This window comes from Cucurbitaria berberidis, assembly GCF_010015615.1.
Source record: "Cucurbitaria berberidis CBS 394.84 unplaced genomic scaffold K460scaffold_1, whole genome shotgun sequence".
Lineage (NCBI taxonomy): Eukaryota > Fungi > Ascomycota > Dothideomycetes > Pleosporales > Cucurbitariaceae > Cucurbitaria > Cucurbitaria berberidis.
The window spans coordinates 6763814-6780103 of NW_024468935.1; the positions used below are offsets into that span (position 1 = coordinate 6763814).

Below are 16290 nucleotides of genomic sequence, written 5' to 3' on the forward strand. Positions count from 1 at the left end.
AGCGGGCATGTTTGTCGCTCTCAACACGCCAAACGCTGCGACTCCCTGCAGACCTATCCTTCGTATACTTTCGTCTTCCAAGGACAAGTAGAAGCGTTTCGCGATCAAGTTCGAGCTGGGCGCTCTATCGAGATGCCACCCTAATTTCCATTGTCCGACTGTAGTTACTATACCATGTCTCAGATTGAACAAAGTGGTCTTTAATAACATCACCCACGCGACACTATTGGCACTAGAAGCCAACGTTGATATTGCCTGTTTCTATCTATCTACAATCCCGCCGCTACCTGCTTTTATGATGCCCAAGTACTCCTCTACAGCTACCCGTACCTCATGTTAACCACAACTGGCCACCAAATCTAACTCATGGCCCGAGGTATCCAACATCACTCATAGGTGATCGATTTATGGCCTTATAGTAACGTTTGCCGATTGGACAGGAGAATTTGGGGATACTGTCATGAACATGCAGATGCACAGCTGCTGTAACAAGTCGAAGGATTTGCAGCGAGTCCGTTGCCCGGCATCTGATCCTCATGACCACGGGTCGCGTCTAGAAGAGGTGAACTTGAAGGAGAAACCACTCTGATTGACATTCGCAGCGAATGACGTGTCCAACTCGGGACCTGAAAAATACATATGACCCTGCCCACTGTATGGCGCAATATACGCCGAACGCCATACCACAACGCTCTCAAAATAATGTACAATCATCTAAACTTGCTCCAGATCACGGCGATGATAAGCAAGACCAAGACGGTAATAATGGCAATGGTGATGATGCGGTTCGTGGCCATGCTGCAACACAACTCGTTAGCAATCTGCCATGTATGTCTCAAAAGGGCGACCAGCTAGACGCTGCATCAACAGGGAGGAAGTGTAGAATGTAGGGGATGGGCACGCACCGTCTCGCCATGCCCCGTAGCGTCTTGATACTGCGATCGGTATAACTCTCACTCTCCAACAGCCTCTCCCTTGTGTTGGTAATCTGCTCCCGCTGCCTATTCAAATCACTCAGCGTTCCCGCGCCGATCTGCTCCGTTTCCAATGCAATCCTCTGCGACTCCCTTAAGCGGCCTGACGACCTGTTCAGGCGGTCGGTGCCGGACAGCAGTTGCTGGCGCTGTTCGAGCTGGGCATCCGCGCCTTCTGGGTTGTCGGTGTAGCGGTCGCCAAAGAGCTTGCTGCGATCATTGGTGTAGCTTTCGAGTTTGCGTTTGGTAGTGTCGATGTCGTGCTCGAAGTTGCGGAAGCGGGCGTTGTATTTGGATTTGAGGTTCGCGGGTATGTTGGACTTCTCAAGGCGCATTTGGCCCATCTACACGTGGTTGTATTAGCATCCTGTACAGCTAGCATCTTTGCCAGTGTCTCGCCCCAGTCATGAATGCGTCATGGAGAGTGTAGGTCTAGGTAGCAACTCACCAGCTCGTCCGCCTCCTCCAACGCTCTTTCCGCCCGACTGATTGCTGCCTTCCTTGGCTCTCCAGTCGTCTCCTTGATCTGCTCTATTTGCTGGCTCAGGTCGGCTTGTACCAACTTCAGCTCAGCTTCGTAGCCGCCAAAGCGTTCGGTGCCCGCGTCCGCATCGATGAGGTTCGACATGACGTATGACTAACTTGCAATCAAGCTATACAAAAGACAAAGGTAATGCGTCTCTGCGACAAGGATATGGAGTGTGCGGTGCCGTGAGTTTCGTCGTATGCGTAGTTGTGAAGGGGTGTTGACTCTCAAGTGCTCAAGAGGCGTTGCGCATTACGCAGTGCCAAGAGCATCCCTGCCACGTCACGTGCACAATGTCCGTTGGCCTCCTAGCTCATTGTTGAATGTCTCATGGCTTCCCTATATACTAAACAGATGGACTACTGATACTCATGCTCACTTGCCTCGCCTTGACCAATTCCTTGGCATGACATCTACAACTGTCCTTACTTCAACAGTCCGTGAACGGCTCCAGTAGGCGAGGAGCAACTCACAGCGCTGCTGTCGCGCTCGAAACACGAAATGTGGTCTTTCCCATAGCCTGAATAATATTCCAGACATACGATGGTCCACAATCTCGAAATGTTGACATTAGTCAGGTACAGAGTGAAACCGAGCTCGCTTCAGAATCGATGACTTCATGACTTTCAATTCTGCTGAACAAGGTACCTATCGCATGCCTAATAGTCCCCTCTCTCTCTAGTTCACTGTCAGCCTTTCAATCCCGGTTCAGAAGCAATTCGGTTGTCGACCAAGGTATGGAAAGGAAACGAATAGCCATTGTCGGCAGTGGCATCTCCGGTCTCAGCACGCTCTGGGCGCTCCGCAACACACAATATGAAATCCACCTCTTCGAAAAAGAAGATCGCCTAGGTGGTCACACAAATACCGTGACATGGACACGCAATGGCCATAACACGCCGGTCGATACGGGCTTCATCGTCCTCAACACGGCTACATATCGTTCGTCCACATCTCCTAACACGTTGCCAATTCATTACAGTGTTAACGATATCTCAGCAAATTTCATTTCCTTTCTCAAAGCCCTGGACGTCAAAACAATAGCTTCAGAAATGACCTTCGGCATCTCTCGCGACGCAGGTGCTTTCGAATGGTCTGGCACATCTCCGCAAGCGCTCTTTGCTCAAGCTAGCAATGCGCTGAAACCGTCCTTCTGGCGCATGATCTTCGACATAATTCGCTTCAACCAATTTGCCCTGGACTTGCTCGCATTTGCTCCTGGGTCTCCAGACGCTATCGCAGCAAACAACATGAGTATCGGCAAGTATCTTGAGAGAGAAGGCTATTCAGATGCGTTCCGCGATGATTATCTGATTCCAATGACGGCGTGTGTGTGGAGCACGGGGGCGGATAAGTGTTCGCTGGAGTTTCCAGCGCTAACATTGGTGAGGTTCATGTGGAATCATCATCTTCTGTCTACAACCTCACAAAGGCCGCCTTGGTTGACGGTTGAAGGGGGCTCAAAGAGATATATCGATGCTGTGATGAAGGAGTGCGGAAACGCCCATGTGCATCTTGGGTCGCCTGTAGAAGCAGTGACTCCGCAAAATAGGCGTGTAGAGTTGAGGATTGGCGGGAAAGGGGAAGGCGAGAAACAAGTCTTCGATGAGGTCGTTCTGGCTTGTCATGGCGACCAAGCGCGCTGGATTATTGGAGACGCTGCAACAAGCGAGGAGAAGGACATTCTGGACGCGTTCGAGACAACCCCGAATACCGCGTACTTGCACTCCGATCTCTCGCTAATGCCCAAACGCCGCACCGCCTGGTCTGCCTGGAACTACCTCACTACCTCGTCATCCTCACCTTCTACTAACAACCCTTCGGGCTCCCTTCAAACCGTCTGCTTGACCTACAACATGAACATCTTGCAACATATTCCTACCTCGACCTTCTCCGATGTCCTCGTAACCCTGAACCCTGAAACACCGCCATCCCCTTCCCTAACACAGGCAACATACCAGTACCGCCACCCGCTCTACAACTCCCGCATGATAGCCGCACAGGACCAGCTCGAGCGTATTCAAGGGAAGAGGGGGATTTGGTACACGGGTGCGTGGACGGGGTACGGGTTCCACGAGGATGGATGCAAGAGTGGCCTGCAGGTCGGTGAAAGGTTGGGAGGGAGTCTGCCCTGGGAGTTGGTCGATGCGAAGTACATGAGAGGATTGAAGCCGCAATTGGTATGGAAGGATTGGGTTGTAAGAGCGGTTGTCTGGGTGCTGCAGCTTTGGATCACGATTCTGGAGAGAGTGGTGGGAATCAAGAGAAACAGGCATGCAGATGCGCCTGTAAACAGGATGATGAATGGGAAGAGCAAGGCAGTTTGACGTGGCTTAGTGACGCTAATCCCACTACATTCATCAACCAAAGCCTTTTGAAGTTGACGTTTCTTTTACACTTCACTTGACAGTGTTCAATGCGCGAACCGAAAGTCCAAACGCCTGCTCCCTTCATCCGTCGTCGTATCCAAATATTCGACCTTCTGCTCCGGCGTGAGGGCGTTCCATTGTTGATCTCTCTGCTTGTTCCGCCAAGTGTAGTACACCTTACTGAAGGCATATATACAGATATTGAGAACGCTGATGCCGACGAGCACCCTGTTTCCGCGGCGATCTGGTAGTATGAATTAGCGACCATCCAAATAAAAGACAAAGGCAGTCGATCCTTACACAGAGGCTTGTCATCCGCCCGGTAGATGTTGGAGGAGATGATGGACTGCATTTGGACTGTCATGTTGTACAATGCAGCAGAGACAGTACGCGTGCGCACCGTATTCGAGTTGCGACTGCACCAGCCAACTTGCATTGGATGGGGAGTGGGATGAGAGAGAAGAACAGTGACCAGAGCGAAGCGCGCCCACCTGGACGAGCTATCTGGCAGCACTGACATCGCAATTACACACGGGAGGAACCAGAGCTGGACAAAGATACCCAAGTACGAGCGTTGGTTGATCTTCTCGGAGATGTAGGTCATGACGAGCATCTATAGGAACATTAGTAATACCGAAGTAGAAAAACAGAGGGATAGTAATTACGTTGATCGTTGTCCCGACCTGCGCTGGAATACTGAGCAAATTTGAGTTGAACGTGTCGAAGCCTAATTGCCTCAAAGTCAATGTGAGGTATTGGTCCGGTGGGCCTGCGGGAATACCGAATGTAAGCCCAATGGCATATATTGGCCAAAGATCAAAGTCGCAGATACTCTTCCACAGAAGTTTGAGTGTAATCGCTTGGCGGTTATGCATATCGCCTTTGCTTGGGTCATCTCTCAAGATTCGATTGACCATAATCTTCTCCTCGCGCTCTGTGAACCAGCCTTTGGGGCGCCACCAGCTCTTTGTCTGGGTGGGCGACGGCGCCATCATGAAAATAGACCAAATGCCGATGACGAGAGTAAGTATCCCTTCGATCAGGAAGAGCCATCTCCAGCCCTCGTAGCCATGGTATCCTCGCATGCGAAGGAGACCGTATGCGAGGAGGGGAGCAATGACGTCGGTGAGACGATTCGCCATCCAAAATATGGCCAGGCGGAAGGGCAGCTCGGTGCTTTTGTAGAAATACGACTACCCATGAAGTCAGTTTTGCCAGGCGAATTGTTACTAGACATTATTCACCATGTACAGAATCACATCAGGAATAAAGCCACCCTGCAACAGTCCGATTAGAGCGCGACAAGCCAGGAAGGACCTGCGGCCCTTCAACCAGAACTGAGCTGTTGCGACAATAGACCATAATATCATCTGAGCAGGAATCCAGCGGTCGGGACCTATCTTCTTGCTTATGAGCTGGGACGGCAGTTCAGCAAGTAAGAAGGAAAGTTTAGACACGGTGTTTCCAAGATTAAAATCTAGCCAAGCAGTGAGCAAGATCATATCAAAAACAAGCCTGGAGGCATACAGACCATTTGTGGATAGTCCCAAGTCATCTAGGAAATTGTCCGTGTTTGCTTGCGAAATATTCGAACGATCTAGGTCGAGCGCAAAGAAGGCTATAGCTGCCCAAGCTGCAATCCTCCATTCGATCTTACTCAAAACTTTCTATTCGTTTATTAGCAGCAGCCTCACACTGAATAACCAGGACACACCTTCTCCTCCGCCCACGTCCATCGTTCACTAGGATCGAACCGATGAATGTTCTCGTAGGTGGGAAGAGGCTGGAAGTATTTTGCCTGGTCTGGGTCATCGAACACCGATGGCTGGGTGGCGATGGCATTTGGGTCAGGCTTTGCACGTCGACGCCAAATAGATGCGAGAGTAGGTGGTGGTTGCTCGTCCCTTAAGGGAGTGGCGTCGGGTGGATCTCTCTTTGCTGCGTTGCTACTATCGGTACTCAGCGCTGATACTGCCGTATGCGCCTTCTTTGGGGGTAAGTTGTTCGGGAAGATAACATCTTTGTCCGGCTCTACCATTTTGCAATGTAACGGGCTAAGGATTTCTAAAGGAGTTGTACTACCAAAGAGTAGACTACGTCTTCGAGAACAGCGTGCCTCTTGTTACTCTTAGTTCTTATACTTTACTCACCTTCGTAGTGCACATTGGTCACTGCGTATCCGCTCCCTACAACCCCCGGGCATGCACCTTCTTCCAAGACCATGGTGGACTGTCGAGTTGCCTTGGCCATTGCGAATAGCAGGGAAGACATTTGCAATCTCCTCGAGGGTTAAGCCAGATGCATGTCAGAATGCCACATCTGGAATGGATGTACACGTCTTCGACAGCGGGTGCAAGCAACCTATTCGATACGTTACCAGCGATGTGGATAGTGGACGGTAATAAGGCTTCGATCCTTCCGCGACTTGCTTCGGTAAACTTGTGTTCATATGAGTTCATCTGGTGAAGTGTTTGCTCATAACTAGATGATAGGCGGCGCCATACTTCCACGCTGTTCTTATTGGGTGCTTCTGAAGTATTCTTCTGAAAAGACCATGACAAGTTTCACTTAGTAAGCAAGATTTAGTGTGTCTCTGAAGTGACCGGAAAAGCTGTTCACTACAGGCACCTGTATTGGGTGGCGATAACGGATTTTGGTATAGACATTGCGTAGTTTCGATGCCATGTTGCGTGTTGCGGGGTTGACATGTCGTGCTTTCCCCATCGGCATTGTCAATGCCATGCCGCGCAGGAGATAATCACGAATCCTGCGACCGATATCGCACGTGATTGAAGCGTTGCATATAAGAGGGTGGAGAGTGTCAGAGATGGAGGATTGAACGCAGAAAGCGAGAAGAGGAAGAAGTGACTCAATATGGCAACCGTGACGCAAATCAAGGAAGCGACCAACGCCGAGGGGCAACCCATTAAACTAGCCGTTGCATACGACGACAAAGTCCACAACGAAGTATAAAGCCCATATTCACAGTCTTCAATATCAATGCTAATCTGGACTGCAGTCAAAGTACGCGGCTTACCTCCCAGTTTACGACACTACTACTAAGTTCCCACCGACCGAACTCTTCGACTTCAACGACCGAGGCCATGACGCCGACCCAGCGAAGCCAAATCTCCTCCCCAAAGAAAACCCAAGCATCAAAGCCGCCAAGCTAACTCCCCGGATCGGCACCGAAATCACAGGCCTCCAACTATCGCAACTGTCCGACGCACAAAAAGACGAACTCGCACTCCTACTAGCCGAGCGAGGCGTCGTAGTCTTCCGAGACCAGGACTTCAAAGACATCGGACCGCAGAAGCAGAAGGAATTCGGCCAGTACTTTGGCCGCCTGCACGTGCACCCCGTGGGCGCGCATGTCAAGGACCACATCGAGTTCCACTCTATTTACCTGGGGAAGGACAACTTGTACCGGCTCGGGCGGAGCACGTCGAAACTCACGACCACAGGCTACCATTCTGACGTGTCCTATGAGCACCAGCCGCCTGCTATCACGTTGCTTACCCTCGTGCAGGTCCCCGAGACAGGGGGCGACACGGGCTGGACGTCGCAAGCAGCAGCGTATGACCGCCTCTCTGAACCACTTAAAGTGTTCCTGGAAGGCTTGAGAGCTGAGCATAGTGGGTTTCCGCAGGCGGAGAATGCGGCTCGTGATGGCCACTTTGTCAGACGCGAACCTGTCAAGAGCTATCACCCTATTGTGAGAATACATCCTGTAACGAAACAAAAGGTGCTATTCGTGAACCCTGGTTTTACGAAACGGATCGTCGGATTGAAGGACGAGGAGTCAGATGCTATCCTCAAGTTGCTGTTCCGGGTACTGCATCTCCCCGATTTTCTCTTCTGTCATTTGGACTAATATGGCTGACGGATCTGTAGCACATCGCGGCAAGCCAAGATATTCAGGCGCGCGTGAAGTGGGATGACCGCACGGTTGCACTCTGGGATAATCGAGTTACCGCCCATACTGCCATCTCAGGTTGGAATCCTCCTCTCCGCTGAGTGCTCTTAGCTGGACTAATATGTCTTAGACTACGATGTGAATGAGGAAGGCGAGGGTTTGCGACAAGGGTTTCGCATTACGACGCTTGGTGAAGTGCCAACTGGGGTGGACGGACTGAAGTCTGAGTGGGATTAAACGAAACAGTACGATAGCGAATAAGCTTCCAAGTTAAAGAGTAACGGAACCTGCATTACCACAAGGTAGAGATATGATATAAGAATTTTATTCCATGCGCCCATCCCTCATCATGACCTACTCCCAAGTAGCCCATTCCTTCTCTAATCCCCTCAGCTCACTCCTCGCGCTTTCCCACTGACTACTTCCCCTCTCAGCACTAAGCAGCCAACTCACGATACCCTTCCTCTCTCTCGCCAACCTCGTCTCCATCTTTTTTCGCTCAATAGCTTTGCGCTTGAGATACGCAAAGTCCTCTTCCTTTACGCTCGTGTCCCAGATGCGGCGCATGCGCGGGCTATATAGGCAGCAGCTAGATCCGACATCCGACTCTTCACCAGGTACAAGTTGAATCGCTTTATTGAAGAGGCGTGGGAGGGTCGAGGGTACTGATTTGGACTGACTCGCCGGCCAAACGAGCTCGTCGTAGCATTCTTCGCAGACGGTAAATTCGGGGAGCGAGGGAATAAAGTGCCAGGGCTTGCGGGTGGAGGATTTATCCTTTGCACATTCTCCCTTAAATGCATTATCGCGAGCTAGCTGGATGAACCGATTGATGTTGGGCCGCTGACCGAGGGATTGGGCTTCAGCATCGAGTTCGACAAGCAAATCTAGATACCTCGGGAAGCGGCGAGAGCTGGTGCGTAAGCTGCAAAGAAATTTATCGGGAACAGAGGATTGATAGTTGGTAGGCAACATCGTGAAGTAGCCGCGCATACTTGGGAATAGAACCTCAATCATTTTCTTGTCGCAGGAACATACCGCGAAGTTGGCGACATGCACACCATCTCGTTGATTAGGAATACCGTACCAGGCTAAACGATCTGTGCCAAATTCTCGATCGCCCGGACACGGCCGATCCTTGCCTGCAATATCAGCCAATGCATACAGTAGGTCGAGTGATTGACGTCGCTGCTTAATCGTCAAAAGCCACGCGAGCCGCATCCAAGGGCTACTAAAATCGCAGGCTCGCTCAATCGACCGCACATATGGTCGAGTCTCTGAGAAATGAATGGCAAAGGGCGTATCAGCGAAAACGCCGTCGTAGCAGGTAGGACAAACATTGAAGTTCGGATACCCCTGAAGGTTGAACCAGTCGTCATAGCGTGCCGAAAGCTCGCTTCTTGGACACGATGACAGCGGCCTATCCAGATCAAGTGCAGCTATCTTTTTGGCTGACTGCTCTCGACGAGTATCCTGGCTCATTTGCGAGCGAGCGCTATTCGATCTTGCTATCCTCGTGCGGACTGGTGATTCAGGCATTGCAGCGACTTTCTTGGAGGATCGGGATGCGGCCTCTGTCACACGTGGTGAGCCGGGGATTGACGATGACGAGACCCTTGGAGACTCTGGATATAACTCGCGCGGAGAAACAATCGTCGAATGATCGAATTGATAGTACTCTTCGGGAGGCATGAAGACATGCGCGGGATTGTCGTCTACGGGGTACGGCAAGAAGGTGCCACCTGGAGGTGGTCTCGCTGGCGAGGGACTGCGTACGTCAATTCGTGGCGTTGGAACAGGCATTGTTTCGTGCCTGCCGTATCGGGACGGTGGTCTTGACCTGTCATTGGCAGTGACAGGAGGATAAGTGGAATGCCAGTCGGCTTGAGTCACCGGGACACGACCAGGCGAAGGAGGTTGGACTGTGGTCGAAAAGGTCATCGGAGAAGCCGGCCGAGTATTGTTGCCTCGCGAAGATGATGGGCGGGAGCTAGGAGGAGATTCACGAAGCCGTGGCGGGAGTTTTGGCGACGGTGCCCCTTGTAGCGGTGAGCTTGGTCTAGAAGGCGGGCGAGAGCTTGCAGAGTAGCCTATGTTCACAGGTGCAGGCCTAGATGCTCTACTGCCACTGTTCAGGGAGGACGACGAAGACCGCGGGGACTGAGGGTATGAACTGTCCTTGGACGAGCTTTTCGAGTCGCCGCCGCGCAAAGTTGGAGGTCGGTGTTGTCCAGATCCGCGTGTCGTCGATTCCGGCCTCGGCCGGGTCTCTTGTAGGTTGGTCCTAAGGTCCTCCCTTTGCAGGTCGCTCTTGACGAAGCTGTAGCGTGCCGGCTTCCGCTCGGTTCGGAGATGTGTAGTATCCTGGGGCTCTAGATCGGAGTCGTCGAAGACATCCACCTTGCCCGTCTGTCGTGACTTCGAAAAGGAGTTTTGCCGACTGCGGGTCGGTCTTGGATTTGATGGTCTCGCGTTCTGCTCTCTCTGCGTGTCCCACGTGTCATGGCTCGGGGCATATGTGCGGGTGGTGCTCTTCGTGGGAGTTATGGGTTCTGGCGAGCGGAGGAAAGCGCCAGGCGATGGAGCAGTCGACTCTTTCTGGGGCTTTGTGTAGGCATACGGTGTAGAGACTCGCTCAGTGAATACAGGCGGCTCATCAACACTGGTCTTGATATGCGCCATATTCCCCCGCTCCGCGAAGCTCTTCCGTCGACGGTCCCTGTGGGCGCCACGCGTCGACCTGGCTTCATCCTCTGTGCTGGGATCGGAAACGAGGACGAAGCGTCGGTCATAGTCGTCGCGGTCGTTGTAGGCATCGTGGGCAACAGGTGGTTGCTCAATCTCGTCGAGGAGGTATTCCTGGTCGACAGTGCCCCGCGTGTTGTTTGGCGGCTCGCCCTCGTCCACTATCGCCGTCTCATCCTCGACGCTCGGGGACGGTGGCCATGTCTGCTGGCGAGCCCGTGTGCGGTGCGGTAGCGCTGGTGCAGCGGATCGTCGCGATTGTGGGGGCCCGCTTCTCATGTCTCTTAGCTTCTCGCGGGCGGCGGGCGAGGACTGTTCGTGCCTCGAGAAGGCGTTTGTGTCGCGAGACGGCAGGTAATAGGAATCATGCCGCGGGCGTTGGTGGTAGCGGCTATCGTATTTGTTGTCGTAGTCGTAGTCGGCGTAAGCCATGTAGGGTGATCAGGTGGGCGGGCAAGGTGAGACAGAGGCCTGTCTATCGCGGGCATCCAACTCGAAACGAACGACTACGGCGGCTTTTTAAAGTGGATAGAGATGTAGTGTGAGGGGAGCAGAGGGTTATTGCATGGCGAGGTCCTTCCCGACATGTTGAATGTGTGCGCTGCTGGGTGACGCATAGCGGCTGTTCGATTGTGGGTCGCGGTTCCTCCTGCATCTCACGCTCTACTGTATCCAGCAAGGCTTTGACAGGCACCAAGACCAACAAATTGACTTTCCTAGGATTCTCGAAGCTTGAGAATTGATTCATTCACTCCTCTCCGGGGCCGGTAGACTCCGAAATGGCGGTAAAGCCTTCTAGATGCGCCATACGAGCGCTGCACAGCCACCTCCAAACTATCCATAACCTGACCCTTGCATAGAAAAGAACCGCATACCCGGTGAAGCCACCCTCGCTTTTCTCCCAGCTCCTTCCCACGCTCGTTGTCTTTCTCACTTTCAAACGTAAGCTGACCGGCAAGGCGGACTCTCAAGTAACCGAGCTCCGCTCTCCAAGTTATTCGATTTCCAAGTTATTCGATTTCCAAATTATGTGCCAGTTTTCTGAATGTCTGCGAAGGTCGTAGAAACAGCTACATGGGACGTATACACTGGTGACACCGACAGTTTCATTGCACGCCACAGCCTTGGTTCTTAATTGGACTTCGATTCGCGAACGGCTGACTATCGAAAACAGAATATTACCCACCAAGAAGTAATCGTAAAGAGGACATATGTTCCATCCAGCTGCCGATATACCCCACTATTATGATCCTATACTTTACTACTCGCCGCGGCTACGTACATGTTACAGGGTATCGAACAATCAAACAAAGGCGAAAAGTGGTGAAAGAAACTTGAATGTTGGCATGTCGCAAGTCGAGATGGCGTTTAGAAGTAATTGCCCTTGGGAATCGCGCAGAAAATGCCGACGGCAATCGCTGAAATGACAAGGGCGCCGAGGATGGCTTGTAGAAAAATCGTGTCCTGGATCTGGCGGAGGGCAGGCTCTTGGATCCAGACCTCGCGGTCGAAGATCTTACGGATAACGTTGCGCTTCTCGTATTTGGCGACCCACGGCTCGTCTTCCCACGAGTTGCTCGAGGCATGAGAGTTGAGTGTGTCCATTGAATCCAGTTTCGTGTCGTACCCTTGCGGCTCGTCATCCGACGTGAAGAGCTCCCAAGGTCGCAAATGTCGGTGATGCATGCCGTGAAGGACAACACACATGCCTTTCCAGGCAGCAATCAACGTCGAGATACCGATGAAGAAACCGATCAGGGAGATGACTCGCCATGCACGGCTGGCGGTGCTAACTGTGAGGATGATGGCGACGATCAGACCAGCGACGATGCCACCGATACCCAGACCACGGGCAAAGACAACTCGAGGCCTGTTGCCGTTGCAGATAGTCCACCGGATGAAGTTGGGGTGCGCTTGGCAGCGGAGAGACCACTCAACAGTCGTCATGACATGGCGAAAGGCAGAAGGGTGTGTTGTGCTCTGGAGAGCATGCAGTAAAGCGCTGCGTTCTTTGGACGAAAGGTTTAATTGCCGCGAGCCTCCATCGGCCACGTAGATGGAGATGATGCGGTTAATTTCCTCGCGGTAAGGCTGAATCGTCACTGTCGAGTATGAGTACTGGATTCCTAGACAAAGACAAAAGAACGTCAGTGAAACTCACAGGGCTTCCATTTGAGGCCAGCATTCTCAAACGCACCAGCAGCACGTTGAGTGTGGTTTACTTTGCCTGTAGTCATGCTCTCATCGTACGAGTCGAGCGACTCTCCTTCGCGCCTGTCAATGCTAGTGGGCGTGCGGGGAGGTGTGAAGAAAGGGTTGCTGCCGCCCTTTTCTGATTCGTTGACCTTGGGGTCGCTTGCAAAATCCGTTCCTTTGAAAAGAGCTGTCGCCTCGGGGTTGACGGGGTTGACGGGGTTCGCAGCAGTCTTCTGCTCGCTGTGGCTGTCGTTTTCGCCAGTCCACTCGGGTGAGAGTACCTTTTCGCTCGCTGGGAGCTCATCGAAGCGCTTGCTGTAGTCACGGAACCAGAGGTAAAACTGCAGATTCTCGGCAGACAGCTCGATGTATTTGAGGAAGTTCATGAAGTCGCGAACAGTACAGGGCTACAAAAATAGTTAGTACACGAGGTAGATTGGGGCCCAGGACCAGAAATCAACGCATCACACGCAGATTGACAGTTACAAAGTACTTACAGGGCAAACACCGCCAGCGATGATGCGGTCGAAAGACAATGCCTCCGGGATGCCATGAGACATGCCACTACTGCCGGACTTGATGGATTCATGGATCGACTTTCGCTTATTGTCACCCGACAAGGAGGTTGTGGAAGAGGCTCGAGAGACGTGCCCAGGACGGCGATAGGAGATCGGATAGACCATGTTGTCGAAAGAGTGTGGTGAGCTGCTTGGGAAAGAATGGGGGCGTGGGAGTGTAGGTAATGACGACACTTCTGAGTGGAGAAGCGTGCGATGAAGAGGAAGGTGAGAGGGACTGGTAGCAAAGACGCACGAGCTACGCGTGGAGCCGTTGCTATAGACTTGTGCCACGCGAAGACACGAGGAAGGTGTAGGTGTTGGTCGAGAGCAGAGGACTGAAGTGCAGAACTGACTAAATCGTGGGCGGGTGGGTCACAGAAATATAAATACCCAGTCGACGAGCAACGTTGGATGAGCAGAGACGGCACAGTTGACTACCTCGCTCTGGAAACAGATAGGTCAACAACGGCAACGACTAAAACGGGCCAAGATAGCATGGACGCCAACCCGCGCCGTGGCTGCACATGGGATGCTCGACGTCGCCGATACGGAAGGCGCGCCCCGCAGCTGCCTCAGACGAATAACAGCGGATTCAACACGGCTACCGGCTGCACGACGGCGTCGCGGCCTGTGATCGTCTATCATCTACACCAGAGATGGACGACGTGGTCTACTAGCTACACTGGAGTTGGACATGGCCGGACAATCACCGACAACACCTCGGCAATCTAAGCAAGAGCCGTATCGATCGCGCACAAGCTTCCCTCCCCCTGTCTAGCTCACCTCCTGCCATGCAAATTTGCGTAAATATTGACTAACGATGCACTTGTTCCAAATACTGCTTCGGAATCGTTGAGACAACGTGGACTCGACAAGTCGACGAGAGGTCGTCTTTCGCGAGCGCCAGCTGTGTCAGCCATGTCAACTTGTCACAACCTGTCAAGGCTCGCAAGCGATCACGAAGCAAGATGACGTCCTTTCAGTCAGCCACCAGCATAGGCGACGCTATGCACAAATATCGTCGACTAGCATTGCAGGCATAGTGCCGGCTTTGCACAAACGTGAATTTAGGCCACATGCCCAATCAGCGAGCTGCAAGTCCACCATGGAGCGCGGTGCGGCTTGGTAGTCCACGCTATTGGTACCGTTCGCCGGCTCCTGAGCAGTTCCCAATCTCCCTGTTGTTAGGGGCGCAGTAAAGTTCTGCTATCACCCTTTTCTCATCAGTTTGAAGGTTTGAAGGTTTGGAAACTACAATGTGTCACGTCATGTCAAGCACAGAGACTAGAGGCGAGCTGTAGTTACACAAGTGTTGCCTAGTGTCCATAACTAATCGCTACGTGTGCTGTGCATAAGCGTTGTGTCCTCGCAGCATCTCTGCTCGGGAAATGGCTGGGGCGCCGACATGTGGACTAAGAAGCGCCCAACGTATCCAGGTCCGGACTGAACTGTGGGTCTGTGATCACCCTTGGCCGCTGCATGGTTTCGAAGAGGCATGCACAACATGATCGACAATCACATCCTCATACGACTCAACACCAAGCTGGTCATCGCGCGCCTCCACACAGGCAGATGCCATGCAATGCTCTGTCGTTTTCTCGCTCAGCCTACACTCTCAGCTGGATTTCCCCGCACAGCCCGGCGTCCTTCCGGTCGTTGGAGCTAACTTCAGCCCGCCTTCGTGTTGCGCATGGCGCACTGCCTTTCCGATTGGACTCGAAGCTCGGACTGGGAGATTGACAGCAAACATGGGGAATGCGCGTGGCTTGACGAGGCCGGCTCACACCACTACCTAATAACCCTTATCTTGGCCTCTACTTCAGGAACACCCGCTGACGTAGATGTGCCGGCCTGTCTAGAGTGCTGGCACATTTGCACCTTTCCCGCTTCTGCAGCTTCTTGAGTCTGGCGATGCCTGTGTTATTCTGAACTAGTGGGCTCGCGCCTCTTTGCTACCGTATTCTTTGCGACGGTCTCGATGCAATAGAGAGTATCGTGGAGAGACCATGTTCACTACAAGCTTCCATACTATAGTACTCTCTCCCTCTTTCTCCCCTCTCTCTATCTCGCTCTATCTTAAGATAAGTAGGTGCTACGCACGCCATTGTTTCAGCACACGAGGACAGTAGACATGGGAAATTGAAAAGCGGGTGGTCGTCAAGCGAGATACCAATGTGCTCCTCCAGCCGGTGGCGCTCCCCAACAGTTCGGTTTGGTAACTGATTGGCGCAATCGAACCTCAACCGTCTCTCGCTTGTCCATGCATCTCAAGCCACGTGTGCGACGACGTAGGGCAATGTCGGTTGATTTCTTCCATCATACGCAGTGGTATCTTGCGGTTTCAGGCCAACTCCACTTGGAGCTACATCCGCTTTATCTTGCCGTTTGCCTTGACTACGCTGCTATGGTCTTCCGCAGAGAACTAGTCGAAATAGTGGTCCGCTTCATGCTATCCGTCTTTTCCTTGCATGTTTGTTCTTCATCCTAAGATGCTTGCCAGATCGAACCTCAAGTGTGGGCTCCTGCTTTTGTGCTTGGTAACGACTCAAGGCAAGTGCGTTCATAGCAAGGATGCACTTGCTGTGTGAAAGGATTTGTTGTTTTCGCAGCAGTTTCATAGTCGAGCACAACTGGTCGTCGATGAAGATAGAAGTATACAGCAGGTATTCAACGCGCTCAGTCGCGTTTGAACGCCCTCTAGAAGTGAAATTCCTAGGCCTGGCATATACCGAAAGATACTAGTAAGAGCCCCACAAGCCAATCTATCCGCGGCTCAATCCGTGGGGACTGTTCCCGGCTAATATGCTCAGTTATTATTCCAGTGGTACTCGTGCGTAGATTTCACATGGCTCAAAACCACAGCACAGCATCCTGCATCGCGATACCTCGTGAAAACAACGTTGCAAACACTTGGCGTTAGTCTATCTTTCACTGAAGTCGACCTGGTCGATATGTCTATATGTGCTTAGCAACCCTATGCTTTTTGGAAGACAGTCAGCTCCAG

At 52.3% G+C, this 16290-nt stretch overlaps 6 protein-coding genes across 6 annotated transcripts; 2 read left to right on the forward strand and 4 right to left on the reverse strand.

The window, feature by feature from the left end:
* Positions 1-835: 835 nt before the first annotated feature.
* On the reverse strand, positions 836-1602 carry K460DRAFT_351885 (V-snare-domain-containing protein; the record flags this gene model as incomplete). Its single annotated transcript, XM_040931595.1, has 2 exons — positions 836-1318; positions 1423-1602. 2 exons carry the CDS (start codon positions 1600-1602, stop codon positions 836-838), a joined length of 663 nt encoding a protein of 220 aa, XP_040794601.1.
* Positions 1603-1868: 266 nt separating this feature from the next.
* K460DRAFT_325557 (amine oxidase-like protein) lies at positions 1869-4113 on the forward strand. The gene is made up of 2 exons (XM_040930597.1): positions 1869-2442; positions 2500-4113. Exons 1-2 carry the CDS (start codon positions 2238-2240, stop codon positions 3825-3827), a joined length of 1533 nt encoding a protein of 510 aa, XP_040794602.1. The 5' UTR covers positions 1869-2237; the 3' UTR covers positions 3828-4113.
* On the reverse strand, positions 3914-5907 carry K460DRAFT_269417 (MFS general substrate transporter; the record flags this gene model as incomplete). Its single annotated transcript, XM_040927568.1, has 6 exons — positions 3914-4113; positions 4170-4482; positions 4535-5062; positions 5114-5346; positions 5401-5536; positions 5584-5907. The coding sequence occupies 6 exons, from the start codon at positions 5905-5907 to the stop codon at positions 3914-3916; spliced, it is 1734 nt and encodes a 577-aa protein (XP_040794603.1).
* An 836-nt stretch (positions 5908-6743) lies between these two features.
* K460DRAFT_373907 (TauD-domain-containing protein) lies at positions 6744-8022 on the forward strand (the record flags this gene model as incomplete). The annotated part of the gene is made up of 4 exons (XM_040934622.1): positions 6744-6836; positions 6889-7701; positions 7764-7863; positions 7916-8022. 4 exons carry the CDS (start codon positions 6744-6746, stop codon positions 8020-8022), a joined length of 1113 nt encoding a protein of 370 aa, XP_040794604.1.
* A 117-nt stretch (positions 8023-8139) lies between these two features.
* K460DRAFT_269703 (uncharacterized protein) lies at positions 8140-10809 on the reverse strand (the record flags this gene model as incomplete). Its single annotated transcript, XM_040927593.1, has 2 exons — positions 8140-9625; positions 10205-10809. 2 exons carry the CDS (start codon positions 10807-10809, stop codon positions 8140-8142), a joined length of 2091 nt encoding a protein of 696 aa, XP_040794605.1.
* A 1089-nt stretch (positions 10810-11898) lies between these two features.
* K460DRAFT_272458 (uncharacterized protein) lies at positions 11899-13409 on the reverse strand (the record flags this gene model as incomplete). The annotated part of the gene is made up of 3 exons (XM_040927803.1): positions 11899-12632; positions 12692-13133; positions 13224-13409. 3 exons carry the CDS (start codon positions 13407-13409, stop codon positions 11899-11901), a joined length of 1362 nt encoding a protein of 453 aa, XP_040794606.1.
* Positions 13410-16290: the final 2881 nt, after the last annotated feature.

Bases quoted from the DNA above. Each gene is read 5' to 3' on its own strand.
- K460DRAFT_325557 (XM_040930597.1), top strand. From the start codon at position 2,238: ATGGAAAGGAAACGAATAGCCATTGTCGGCAGTGGCATCTCCGGTCTC. The intron at 2,443-2,499 runs GTTCGTCCACAT...ACGATATCTCAG, and splicing joins CCTCAACACGGCTACATATC to CAAATTTCATTTCCTTTCTC.